Below are 14,110 nucleotides of genomic sequence, written 5' to 3'. Positions count from 1 at the left end.
GTTATGTCTAGAAAGCAAAATTAATCCTTAAACACGTTTATAATTTTACATCATAGTTTTAGTTCAAAGAATTTACTTATAAGATAATCTGTGTGACTTAAGAATATTAACGTTACAGGGTATGAACTCATTTGACCATCATAATAAAAATGCTTCACTGAAAGATCAAAGCTTTCAGCTCATGTACACCACAGTTCATACAGAGGCAATACCAACTTCATAGGGAACTGCCAACTTATTGATTTCACTAAGAGAAGCTTGTAAAACAAAGTTATTTTATCAACTTACTATGAGATCACTGCTAGAAGATAAAATTCCCAAAAGAGAAGAAACCTTCCGACCAATTCCCGAAAGCACACCTTGCCCTTGAGGCAGGATATGCTGATGAATTTTTCCTACACTTTCGGGTATCAGGCGAATCAGCTGGCCTCCCGATGAGGATAAAATAAAACTTCCTCCCTGTGAACAAACATAGCAAAATTAGTTAAGCAGTTAAGACTAAGAAAAGAAAATTAACACAAATCACTTTGATACAGAAGGAAATCATCTGTACCTTAAAACAAATCTAAAAGAATAAAAAAGAACAGTGCTATTTTATTAAAATCACTTACTTATGAATCCATTTACTTAATATTAATTCTACACAGAATAACTTTGTTGCAATTTTTTTAACTGCATGTTTTTTTTAATTCTGATTTTTAAGTGATAGGTTCACCATCATGCAGGTTCAACAAATCAAGTATCAGATTTTATTTCTTCAGTAAACCTGCAGAGTATATATTAGCAAACCATTCCTCCTACTGTCTAAGAGTTTCTACGTCATTTTATGAAGATCTTCCTGACAGAAATGAATAACATCAGCTACTATGCACTACTGATATTGCAGAGTCCTATGAGAAGGGCTTCCCTCTGTCTAAGTGTTCAAATCCTAGATCCTGACTTTCTTTTCTTGCCTCTTTTTGATTCCCCCCACCCCCTGCCTGTATGATGTGCTCAAAACCCCAAATTTTTAGTCATTTAAATCCCACTTCCAAGCCAAATCACAGCTTTCCAATAAATATAAAAGAATATCATATACCTGCACTGTTGTTAGGAAACTGCAAGTCTTGTCACCTCCCAGATCTACGGACGTCTCTGTGTAGGTGTCTTCACTTGCAAGTCTTGGCCAATAGCGGATGGATCCTTCTCTGGTGGCAACCATGACAGCAACAGCCTCAAAACAAGACCATAACACTCAGTAACCACAATAAAAGAAGGAGCCCAAATCGGGAGTTTGTTGACACTGATATAAAGAAACTAGGGCAATGTATTATTGATTAACAGAAATCAGAAATAAAAATTCCTTTTTTTCATATTAAAAAAATTATCATACAGTAAAACTGACATTTTCCCCCTTTTATTTTACAGTTCTATGAATTTTTATACTCTGGTTTCTCTTCAGACCGCATAAAATCTTTTGCTTTTTACAGTTCTGTGAATTTTAAAACATGTGTAGACTCATATAACTACCACCACGATAAACATACAGTACAGTTCCATCTGCACCCAAAACTCCCTAACGCTTTCCCTTTACTGTCACACCCTTCCCTACCCTAACCCCTGGCAATCACCGTTTCCATCATTATAGTTCTGTCTTTCTGAGAATGCCAAACAAATGAAATCATATAGAATATAACCTTTTGACTCTGGTTATATTTGACACTGAATATAACCTTTATCTCACTTAGAATGACGTCTTTGAGATTCATCCAGGTTGTTGTTGCATGTATCAGTAGCTCATACCTTTCTACTGCTGAGTAGGATTCCATCCTATGGATAAATCAGTTGAAAGGACATTCGGATTGTTTCTGCCGTTGGCTATCACAAATAAAGCTGCTATGACATTAGCGTGCTGTTTTTTGTGTGAACATAAGCATTACTTTCTCTAAAGTAAATAGCCAGTAATGAAATTGTTGGGTCATAGGGCAAGGGTACTTTAACTTTATAAGAAGTGAAAATCAAGTGGCTGTACCACCAGCAGGCCCACCAGCAATGTATGAGGTTCCGGTTGCTCCACATCCTCGCCAGCACTTGGTAGTGTCAGTGCTTTTAATTTCAGCCACTGTAACAGGGGTCTAGTGGTATCTCACTTGTTTTATTTGCATTTTCCTAATGGCTAATGATGTGAACACCTCTTCATGTGCTTATTTGACATCCTTATATCCTCTTTGGTAAAGCATTCAAGTCCTATTTTAAATTGGGTTGTCTGTTTTCTTACTAAGCTTTGAGGGTTCATTTTATGTTCTACATACAAGTCCTTTGTTGGATAGATAAATCGTATATAATATTTATATAATATACTATTTCCTACCAGTCTGTAGTTCTCTCTTCATTTTCTTTTCAGTGCCTTTGGCAGAGCCAAGTTTTAAATTTTGATTAAGTCCAATTTATCTATTTTTTTTTTTATGACTCATGCTTTTGGTAATTTCTAAGAACTCTTCACCTAATCCCAGGTCATGATGATTTTTTTTCCTGTTTTCTTCCAAAAGTTTTTAGTTTTACATTTTACATTTAGATCTATGATCCATTTTGGGTTCATCCTTACATAAAGAATGAGGTTTAGGAGGAATGCTTCTTTTTTCCATAAAGACAGCCAATGATTCCAACACCAGTTACTGAGAAGACCATCCTTGATCCACTGAATTTCTTTTGTGCCTTTGTCAAAGATCAAAGGGCCATCCTTGAGCGAGTCTATATCTCTACTCTCTATTCTGTTCCACTGCCCTGTGTGTCCATCTCTTTGCCGTCACCTCTCCGTCTTGATTCCTGTAGCTTTACAGCTATGCTTCAGAACTGGGCTGGATGATTCCTCCAACTTTAGAACTCCCTTATTTTAAAAAATGTACTTCAATAAGCATTTAAGTCACCTACCTGAGTAGAATGTGCTTCACCTGAGGTAGCAGAGTAAGAGAGAGCCACCAAGTTGGCACTCCAGTGGAAATCAGTAGGTGGTAGCTGAAGTTCTTTGCAAACAGATAACTATAGAACAAATCCAAACAAAAAATCTTTCATGTCAAATCCAATTTTTTGAATATGTATCTGGCTTCACTATTTCCCTTCTCTGCATATTTTAGATTCTAATTCATTGCTGGAAATACCATTCTACAAATACTCTTTCTTCTCATATTTTTTTGATCAGGCTTTCATCATCATTTTCACTAATTTTAAAACAAAATATTTTAAGAGATATAGAATCAGGAAAACGTAGCAGCTAGACCAGACCCTTAATATAAACTACTCCAATCTCTTCCCAGACCAAAAAGTCTATTGGTTGAAAGAAGTGTGTAGGCTTCCTATGGAATTTTCCCAGTCTAATCTTGATTTGTTTAGTTGACATTTAAAATCTGCATGACCACAGAGTTAGTATTCCAAGTCACCTAGAAAACATTTCTTAGACTCAGCCAAGTATCATTGTTCCTCTGCTAACTCAGGATGCCCACCCCAGGCCCTCTCCCTCACCTATGCGCCTAAAACTACAAACACGGTTTTCTAGGTAGCAGCAGTACAGAGGCCAGTAGACGTGAAGAGTTTAGGTAAGTGGGAGCCCAAGTCCCAGTGGAACAATGGCCCAGTGAACACAAGTGGTACAGGAAAGTATGCCTGATCTGGAGCGGAAAGAAAAAGAGGCTGCTGAGGGTACGGTAGTGGATGTACAAATGAAAACCCCCGTGTGAGAAGTTGACAATTGAAAGTTAAATTAGCGTTATAAAAACTGGTATCATTTTTTCCTATTTTATTATGCATCATTCAGTAGATTCAGTGAAATACATTCCTATCTTCTAAGAAACTCAGTTGAGAGTTCCGGCAGAGAGCGCGGTGAGAAGCGGATCGCTGCCTTCTAGCCCGGGGCCCTCCAGGCCCTCCGGCCTCTGGTGGGCAGGTGAACTGGGGGGCCCCCGGGACAAGCTCAGGCTGTGTCTTACCGAGCCCCAGAGCCCTCGCCGCAGCCGTCCACTGGCAGGGCCCAAGCCTGGAAGCAGCAACGAACTGCTCCCACACCCCCACCTCCGCGACCTAATGGCGGCGGACCCTTGGAGCCCAGATCCCGCCCACCGCCGGGTCTCTTGACCCCACACTGAAGGGCTTAGGCGAAGCCTCCGGGAGCCCACCGAGGACGTGGCACCTTTGGGCGTCGGGCGTGGCAGGGCGAGAAGAATGGCGGCCACTGGAACGCTGCGGAGGGCCGTTAGAGCCTCGAGGGCCTGGGAAGGGGGCTCTACGTGGACGCCAGCTCACCCACCCTTAGGCCTTGGAGCCCGCGCGGATCCAGGACCTGAGGTGACCTCTCTGCCCTAGTTGGACGAGACCTCACTTCGTCCGGACAACAACGGACAAAGGCCTTAACGGGCCCGGAAGGTGAGCGGAGCCCCGGTCGACGACGGGTGGAACGTTATCGGGTCATCGGGCGGTTGGTCGTCGTTCTACCAAGACCTCGATGTCGTAAGATAGAAATGGGAGAATAACGTACCACGTGCCACCAGTAGGAAGTGCCCGCCACCCTTTGGGAAGATTTACTGGCCGTTTATAGAAGGCCTGTGTATATAATATGAAAAAGCTGCTCTCAACTTTCCCCCCAACCTTTTGAAAGAAAACTTTTCGCTACATATAGGCCTTCTAGATGTGAAGAGGTTGCCGACGTATGATAGAGTTAAAGTCACATGTCTTGTAAATGCCTATTTGTTTCTTTAAAAAAACCGTAGAAAAGAAATGTCTTCTAGAAATGACTTTTCGAAATGGAGTTGTTTGACCGCCTCTAGAGGCGACATCAGGAGCCACAGAGGACCACGTTTGTTCACTGGGTTAGAGGACATGGAATGGAAGACGTTGAGGAGGAAGAAAAGAAGGTTCTGTGCCAGACTGGTCACAGTTAGAAGACATTTGCATATTAGAACCATTGGTTTGTGTATGCATTTTACTCCTTACTACTGTACGTGTAGTTGACAATAAGTACTTTTTTGAAATACCTAGTCTTTCTAGATCTTCTAAAGTGCCTGATATATGTTCAAAGTAGAGGTAGTAAAAAGACATTTTGTAAATATCTTTTTGTTAAAATTCGTATGAACTGTTGTTCGGGTGGGGAGGGGTGAACAGTACGCAGTATGCACTGTGTTTGTTTGTGCACTGGTTCAAGGTCGCGGGGAGGAGAAGGAAGTGCAAAGAGATCTCTGCCAGTGTGTTTATAGTGAGGCAAGATTAACTACTGTCTTTTTTATGTTCCTGCATTTTGTTTCACTTTGCTGTGTATATAGTGTATATAATGGACAAATGAGTCCTAATTTACAACATCTAGTCTTTCTAGATGTTAAAGAGGTTGCCAGTGTATGACAAAAATAGAGTTAGTAAATAATACATTTTGTGTTAAAATTTATAGGAAAGACTGTCTTCTCAAAACTTGAGCATTATAGCCCTCTGGGTTGGTGGAGGGGGGAGAGAGAGAAGGGGATTGGTCTTAGAATGGCTAGAATGCTGGTATTTTGAAGACAGTTTCAGATTATAACTGTTACATGTGTGCAGTTCATTCAGTACTGCTCTGTATATACTGGACAAATTAAGTCCTTATTTGAAACATCTAGTCCATCTAGATGTTTAGAAGTGCCCAACGTATGTTAGATGTAGAGGTAGTAAAATATCACTTTGTAAATAACTTTTTGCTAAAATTCACAGGAAGCACTGTCTTTGGGAATGTTAAATGTTAAACCACCTCTCTGAGCAGTATACTATTTTCTATACTTGTTCAGTGGTTTGGAGGAGGGAGGGAAAGAATTGCAAAAGGTAATATGCTAGTGTGTTCATACCTGGGCATTTTCAGACAAAACCATTTTTTGTATGTTCATTTTGTTTTGCTGTGTATATCGTGTATATAATGGATAAATTGAGTCCTAGTTTTGCAACATCTAGTCTCTAGATGTTAAAGGGGTTGCCATTGTATGACAAAGTAGTAAAATGAGCACATTTTGTATACTTTATTGAAATTCATAGGAAAGCTTGTCTTCTGTAAATGACTTTTGGATATGAATTTGTTCAACCACCTCTAAGCATTACATATGCATGTACTTGTCCACTGGATTGGTGGTGGAGAGAAGGAAGTGAGGGAGGAAATGGTTCAGGCCAAAATGGTCATATTTAGAAGATACCTCAGATTATAACCATTGTTACATGTGTGCAATTTTATTTAACAGTGCTGTGTACATAGTGGACAAGTAAGTTCTTATATGAAATATCTATTCTTTCTAGATGTTTAGAAGTGCTTGATGTATTTAAAAGTAATTTTAGTAGAATAATGCTTCTTGTAAATAGCTTTTAAAAACTGATGGGAAATACTGTCTTTGGAAATGGAATTGTTAAACCTCCTCTCTGAACAGTATACTCTGTGCTTGTTCCTTGGGTTTAGGGAGGTGGGAGGGAAGATTGCAAAAGATGTTTTGCTAGCAGGTACTAGGACATTTCAACTTATCCATTGCTCTATATGTTACATGCATTTTATTTAACTTTACTGTATATATTTTGTATATACTGGACCAATGGGTCCCAATTTTATAATATCTAGTCTCTAGATATTAGGTTGTCAATGTATGACAAAAGTAGAGTTAGTAAACTAACACATTTTGTACACTTTGTGTTAAAATTCATTGAAAGGCCGTCTTCTGAAAAGGGCCTTTGGAAGTGAAATTGTAAATCACATCTAAGTGACACCTGTGCCTGTACTTGCCCAATGTTGGATGGATGGCAGAAAGGAGAAATGGGAGAACTGGGAGAAATGAAGTGTTCTAGATTAGAATGTTCCTATGTAGAAGACAATTTCAGATCTAACCATTGTTACACGTGTGTAGTTTATTCAACACTACTGCGTATACAGTGGACAAACTTTAGTCCTTATTTGAAACATCCAGTCTTTCTAGATGTTTAGAAGTGCACAAAGTATGTTAAAAGTAGAGGTAGTGAAGTAACATATTCTGTAGATATACCCTTTTGTTAAAATTCATATGAACTACTGTCTTTTAGAAATGGAGTGATCAAAATGATCAAACCACCTCTCTGAGCAGTACACATTATTTTATTTGTGCTGCTTCAGGGAGAAAGAAGAAAGTGTAAAGGGCTTTATACCAAGACTAACCATTGTCTGGTGTGTCTCTGCGTTTTGTTTTACTTGGCTGTGTACATAGCGTACATAAAGGACAGAGGGTCCAAATTTACAACATCTAGTCTTCCTAGATGTTAAAGAGGTTGCCGGTGTATGACAAAAATAGCTGACAAATACATTGTGTACACTTTGTGTTAAAATTCATAGGAAAGACTTCTGAAAACAACTGGAGGAAGTAAAATTGTTAAAATCCCCTCTAAGCATTACAGATGCTTATTATTCTTGTCCACTGGGTTGATAGAGATGAGAAGGGGAAGCTTCTAGGCCAGTGTTCCTGTTTAGGAGACACTTTGTGACTATAGCCTTTGTGTGCAGTTTCTTCAGTGTTACTACGTGTATACATAGTGGACAAACTTAAGTCTGGATTTGAAACATCTAATCTTTCTAGATGTGTAAAAGTGCACAACATATGTTGAAAGTAGAGAGTTAAAAGTAACACCTTTTAAGTATTGTTTTCTGTTAATTCATAGGAATGGTTGTATTGGGGGAGTGGAAATTGTTAAACTTGAGTCTTGGAGAGTGAGCTGACTATTCACTGGGTAGTGGGAAGGCGGGAGCGGACAGGGAAGGAAGTACAGAGAAGGAATCTGTGCCCATGAGTCTTTAGACAAGTTCAGATTGTCTAACCATTGTTCTATTTGTGTGTTTTAGTTAATATTGCTGTGTATTAAAGAATAAGCAAGTCCTAATGCCCAAAGTATATTAAAAGTAGAGGTAGTAAAATAACCCCTTAATAAATGCCCTTTTGTTGGTTTTTAGGAAGGGCTGTGTCTTCTGGGAGCGTCTACGTTAATCCACCTCTTGGAGTTAGATAGAGTCCTGTACTTAGTCGCTGATATGCTGGAGGAGGGGTAAGAGGAAGGGTGAAGGGAAGGGCTCTTAGCTAGTATCTCCATATCTAGAAGACAGTTTTAGGTTATAACCATAGGTCTAAATGTGCATTTTAGTAAAGTACCAATGGCTACTATGGACAAGGTTCATTCATTATTTTGCAACATCTAGGCTTTTTAGGAGTCCTGAGGTGACAATGTATGATAAAAAGTAGAGCTAGCGAATTAACCAATTTGTAAATATCTTTGTTATAATTGGTAAAAAAGTAGCATCTTGGACATGGAATTGTTAAACCATCTGAGAAATGTACACCAGGACTTGTTCATTAGGTTGGCAGCAGAGGGGCAGAAGGAAGTATAGAAGGGAGGGAAGTATGTGGATGTGTTCCTTTTTATATTTTGATGATAACCATTGATGTGTGTGCATCTCTTAGCTGTACTATAGGAATACATTGTTAAGTAATTTAGCAGAAATATACCTCCTTGCTAATACTTTAATAGTTTAGATCAGATAATGAATTCTCTTAAAAGCATTATACTTTGGGTACTCTGTTGCTTTATGTCTCATTTTTAATTGAACGTTAAGGGAATGTAGTATTTTAATCATAACTCTGCCAATATCTTTATCTAGAGGCCTGTTGCCATTTTTGTCTTTTCTGAAGTTTTTGTCGCCAAGAAAGGATTACATTTTTTTCCCTTCCAGATTGAGTTGGTGTAGTGTATTTTTGGTTATCAAAATACTCATAGCTCTGGGACTTTGAAATGGTAAATATTCACGATGTGTGAAAAAGCATGATACATAACTGTATGATCTTAATTCCATAAAAATGGATGCTTGGTTGTGTTTAAATACACAAACGAGACCTAGAAGGACACATCAAATGGTAAACTGCTTGTGATGATGGATGACTTTGTATTTCGCTTCTTGTGTTCTTTGGTGTCCTATTATGCACATGTTAACTTTTAAGAAATAAATGTTATTTTGAAAACCTTAAAAAAAATAAATAAATAAACTCAGTTCATCAGCTTATGTGGATGGCTTTTAGTCTTAGACTTCATTAGACAGAGTGACTAGCATGACATTCATTAAAAACTTCCATGTCTCTAATTTTATTAAATGTAAATAAGATGGATCTTGCTTAAAATCATGATAAGGGGAGAAACTTTTTTGAAATGATATGCTCAGTATTTCATATTGCTGTGAAAATGCAAATCTATAATGCTTGAGTAGATTCAAATTATGGTCCTCCAACAACTCTAAAAATTTAGGGTAAAAATTCAGAGCCAATCAGGAATCCTCTCCTCTCTTTCCAGCTCTCTAAAGAACCATTACCTTGGTAATAGGTGACAGAGCAATCTTCCAAATAATGAGTTTCTCTTTGCAGACCAGACAAGCCCATCCACCTTCATCTATGTGAACAGTCAGCTGATCGTCAACTGAAGAAAAAAAATGAGGTACGTAATTAATCTTAAAGTATGAATAAGAAAAACTTAAAACTTCCTCACACCAAAATCTTCTTCATTGGCACCATCTTCACCTAAAAAAGTAATCAGCACACACACACGAGGTTAACTCACCAACAAAAAATACTCTTGAATAATTCAAGAGTTATTAATATCCGAAACAAGAGATCCATTTAACTTTGACAACTACTTTTAGAAATATATCTAAAGGCAAAAAGTATATTTTGGGCCTAGGTTTAATATTTCTTAAGTTTTGTTAGAGACAGATATCTTACTTTTTATAATATTATATTTAGTAACATTCATAATTTTGATAAAGCAACACAAATAATAAACCTCATTAAATATATAAAATATTTCAAGGAAAAATCACGTTCCTTCAAAAGAACAAGATTTTCAAATAAGAGCTCTCTGAAAGTATGATAAATTACTTAATTATATGGTGACCTAAAGGGTTACATTCCGTATTAAGTGACAAAACTAAATTAGTATACAGTAGTCACTTCTCATCCTCAGTTTCCATGGTATCAGTTACCCGTGGTCAACTGCAGTCCAAAATATTAAATAGAAAATTCCAGAAATAACACTTCTTAAGTTTGTGATGAAATCTTACACTGTCCTGATGTCCTGATGGGGAGGTGAATCATTCCTTTGCCACCCGGCCATTAGCCAATTATAGTCGTAGTGCAGGTTATCAGAGTCACTGTTGCGGTATCGCGGTCCCTGTGTTGAAGTAACCCTATTTTACTTAAACATGGCTGAAAGCACAGAGAAGTGACGCTGGCAACTTGGACATTCTCTTACTGTGCCTAATTTATAAATTACACTTTATCACAGGTATGTACGTCCAGGAAAAAATACAGTACACACAGGGTCTGGTGCATCCCCTGGGGGTCTTGGAACATACGCCTGTGGATAAGGGAGACTGCTCTATTGCTGTTGTACATGTTGGTGGTAAACCTGAGTAAATGTATTAGCGGCCGTAGAAATTTAATTAATGTGAGCTTTGCTCTTCGTTTAGAGTCAGGGTAGGGCTTCCCTGGTGGCGCAGTGGTTGAGAGTCCGCCTGCCAATGCAGGGGACACGGGTTCATGCCCCGATCCGGGAGGATCCCACATGCCGCGGAGCGGCTGGGCCCGTGAGCCATGGCCGCTGGGCCTGCGCGTCCGGAGCCTGTGCTCCGCAACAGGAGAGGCCACAACGGTGAGAGGCCCGCGTACCGCAAAAAAAATAAATAAATAAAACTAAAGTCAGGGTAGAGGGGCAAAATAAAAGGCATCAATAATGTACAAGCTAAAATACCACATCATACCTAGGTTAAGGGTGGGCTTTTTGCTGAACTGGAGTATCTGCTCCGTATTTTCTTTTCCTGAAAGCACTACAGCAGCTCCAAATCCTCCACTGGTGAACCCTCGAGGACGCTAACACAGCACACCAACTGACTAGCACTTGGAAGTTTCCACGTGAGGACGAGTTCCTCTCAAGTTTACACACTCTTCAATTTACACATCCTGATTTCTAGAGACTCTCTCCTCTGAGGCTGTGTACTATTTGTTATTAACATGATCTGGTGGCAGGAACCAGGAGTGTGTCAAAAGGTTTAAATGCAATTTAAGCTGAAATTTTTAGACAGGAAAAGAAAATATATATTTAAAATAGGAACAATGCATGACAGAGGTTCATGGAAGTTTAGCTGCCTGAAAATAATTGGACCTGAAGCTCCCATGGACTTACTGGCAAGATGTGCCGGTTCAAGTTGATGAGAAATATTCCTTCTTGTTGAACGGAGTACTTTAAACTTTTGTGACTGTCATTCACAGTATGAAATCCATTTTACATCATGATGCATTCATACACAATTTTAATAAAACGAAATGAGAAGCACTCTGATATTTTGCAATCTATTTTACTTCATTTTTTAAAAAAATGCTGGTCATGAACCACTAAACTGATTTCAGTCACTACCTGCAGTCTCAAAAACACTGTTCCAGGAAATCACAGGATGCTCTGAACTTTGCTCTTCTAGTCACCCCAACTCATCCTTAACGGTGTCTTTCTAAAGCTTGTGTTGGCTGCACCGTCCACACTTCCACTCTAATTGTCTGCCAGGAGAATCTTCTAATGGTGCACCAAATTGATAACATAAATTTGTGCATACAGCCTCTAGGGTGCTACATAGGATCCAGAAATGGAGGTAAGACTTGATTCTACTGAATTATTAAACCCAGTAATGTGAGGCAGTAGTTTTTTGGATTTTGTTTAAAAAGCATATACTCATATGCTCATATGCTCAATCAACTTTTGAAATTGGACTAACTTTTGCATATACAGTATGTACAACCATAAACACTTATTTTGATTGTGCTAAAATGAACTCATTCTGCTTCCCAAATTTATCATATTTCTCAACTACAATGAAAAACCAAATAAGCCACCTACTTCTCTCCACTGAAGTGAAGGTATACCAGAGAACGCACAAATTTCAATCTCCATGCCAGACCTAGGCTTCATTTTGCATTGCTAACAGAGACAAATGGAAAATGATACCCACCGTCAGCCAATGTTAAGGCTTCCATGACTTTAACAGGGAGAGAAGATCCAAATGTTTTCACATCATAGTTCACAGACTCAGTTATGGAGTGGTGCGGGAATATTCGTGTAGGTGTTCCTCTAAAGAAACGGAACCATATTATTTCACTCATAACTTAAAAATTTCCATTATTCATTATAATTTTTATGTATATATTTTCGCAATAAAGAGAAAAATCTCTGATAAACAAGAAGATGAAGTATAACAGTGAAAAAACTCTGGCTCATATATACTGTGTTATTAAATTTATTTTTCATTAAAAAAAAAGACTGACAGGATTTAGGAAAACTTGGTTTCAGACTTGCATGCTCTAGTAATTAGATGCCTGATCTATTCACTTAAACTCTTTATAACTCTGCCTCCTTAGCTGTGAAATAAGAAGGCTGGACTAGATCAGTGTTTTTCAAATTATGGGTCTCAATCAACATTTTTAAAAAACGAAATAGAATATAGAGTTTATCATACTCTGTGGTCAAAAATGTTTTACAAACATTGGGTTAGATTATCTTTAAGCTCTCATCAGATACAGAATTATAAGAATCTACCAGATTTATACAATCAAAATCAAGAAATTAAATAGGGTCGTGAGTATCTGCTGCTACCTGGTCTTCGATAACAGATACAGCAGTAGAAATTATATTTCCTTCTCCCCTTCTTAACATTCAGAAAACCAGTGTAAATTTATTAGTATAAAAGTTATTCTACCTCTTATCACAGGATTAACTGAGGAGATGCAGAGTGACTGAGAGCATTGTTTCTTACAAAGTATTATAACAAAGGTTTTTCCTTTCAATGATTACCGAAAGATAAGAAGAAATAAAAAAAAAAAAAAGAAAACCAAGTATGACTTTTATTCACTGACTTTTCTCAAAAGGAGTAGAAAACAATCACAAGATTACCATTTGAAGAGCACTTTACAAAACGCAAAAGGATACAAGGTATTCTTTAAAAATCATTTCTCCTTTAAAGTATTGCAAACTTCTATAGATAAATTTTAACTATAAGTTCAAGATCCAGTATCACCGTCTTTTTGCAGGGGAAAATTCATTTTTGATAGATGAATTCAAAAGAAACCACTCAAGACACATGTTAGCTTCTTCTAAAATTCTAGTTTAATTATGAAAGGGGAGATGCAGACCACGGTTTCACGAGTGACGTGAACTGGTGTGCCACGCTTTTATTTGGTAACAAAACTACTAGTCTTATCGCATTGCTTATGGAAAGCCTTTTCCCTATTAATTTGGCTACAAAGCTAACTTCTGTAGCTAAAATCCCTTTAATTATCCACCAGCGGATATTAAGGGCAGTTAGTATGTTAAGCACATATAATGATTTTCCAGGGTTTGAGGTCCTCACTCTCCACTTTACATCTGCATCGTGGCATTTCATACTGACTCCTCGCAGGCTCTGGTCAGGTATCATTATCGTCATTTCGCAGACGAAGAGATCATGAGTGACCTACACCAGATCACAGGGGTACTAAGAGTGAGGCGGGTAACCACTGATTCTAATCCAATGTGTTCTTCACCTCTACACAAAGGTAATTCCATGCAAAGTGCATGATGCGAAGACTCAATTGATGAATTAAAGCGAGACTAAAATAACACACAAGGATGCAAGGGTGACAGAGGTCTCTTCTCCCAATACAGTGGCGTCCCGCGCCGTCCCCGGTTCTGGTGGCTTCTGGAGGCCCGTGAGCCTGTGAGTCGCCAAACCAAACCCGGGACGATCACTCACCGCGAGCTCAGCGAGCTACGACGGCCGGCCGGCGAGAAGAGCACCGGAGAGCTGAGCGAAGACCCCAGGGCCAAACCCTTCCTGCTGGTCGCCCGGGGCGTGGAGCCCGGCCCGACTCCGCCCAGCGGGCCCCTTCGAGCCCCGGGCCCCGGGGTCCGCGGAGAGGAGACGGCCGGGAACATGACGCAAGGGAGAGGCTACAGAGAGCGCACGTTCAACCGTGGAGCTGAGGCTCGGGCAGCGCGCGAAGCTTGAACACCTGAGGGGAGGGAGAGAGCGTGGTGAAGACGTCAAAGCGCAGCGCCCGGC

The 14,110-nt window shown here is 39.1% G+C and overlaps 1 protein-coding gene across 3 annotated transcripts in view; it reads right to left on the bottom strand.

The window, feature by feature from the left end:
* Positions 1–14,100, bottom strand: part of NUP133 (nucleoporin 133) — a 57,219-nt gene extending 43,119 nt beyond the window's left edge. Inside the window, exons 1-6 of one of the 3 annotated variants that reach the window (XR_012326683.1) lie at positions 13,802–14,100; positions 12,026–12,144; positions 9,344–9,447; positions 2,911–3,018; positions 1,079–1,213; positions 289–459 (exon numbers count right to left, since the gene is read on the bottom strand). Coding sequence is in view for 2 of the 3 variants with exons in the window: in XM_073793675.1 (XP_073649776.1) it covers positions 289–459; positions 1,079–1,213; positions 2,911–3,018; positions 9,344–9,447; positions 12,026–12,144; positions 13,802–13,983 (819 nt within the window). In the remaining variant the exon portion in view is untranslated. The remainder of the gene's footprint in view (positions 1–288; positions 460–1,078; positions 1,214–2,910; positions 3,019–9,343; positions 9,448–12,025; positions 12,145–13,801) is intronic. The other 2 variants (XM_073793675.1, XM_019941611.3) reach the window with 2 other exon arrangements.
* Between the last annotated feature and the right edge of the window lie 10 nt (positions 14,101–14,110).

This window comes from Tursiops truncatus, chromosome 16 (genome assembly GCF_011762595.2).
Source record: "Tursiops truncatus isolate mTurTru1 chromosome 16, mTurTru1.mat.Y, whole genome shotgun sequence".
Lineage (NCBI taxonomy): Eukaryota > Metazoa > Chordata > Mammalia > Artiodactyla > Delphinidae > Tursiops > Tursiops truncatus.
Note: the sequence above shows the minus strand (reverse complement) of the source record. Positions and strands in the feature narration are given on the sequence as shown.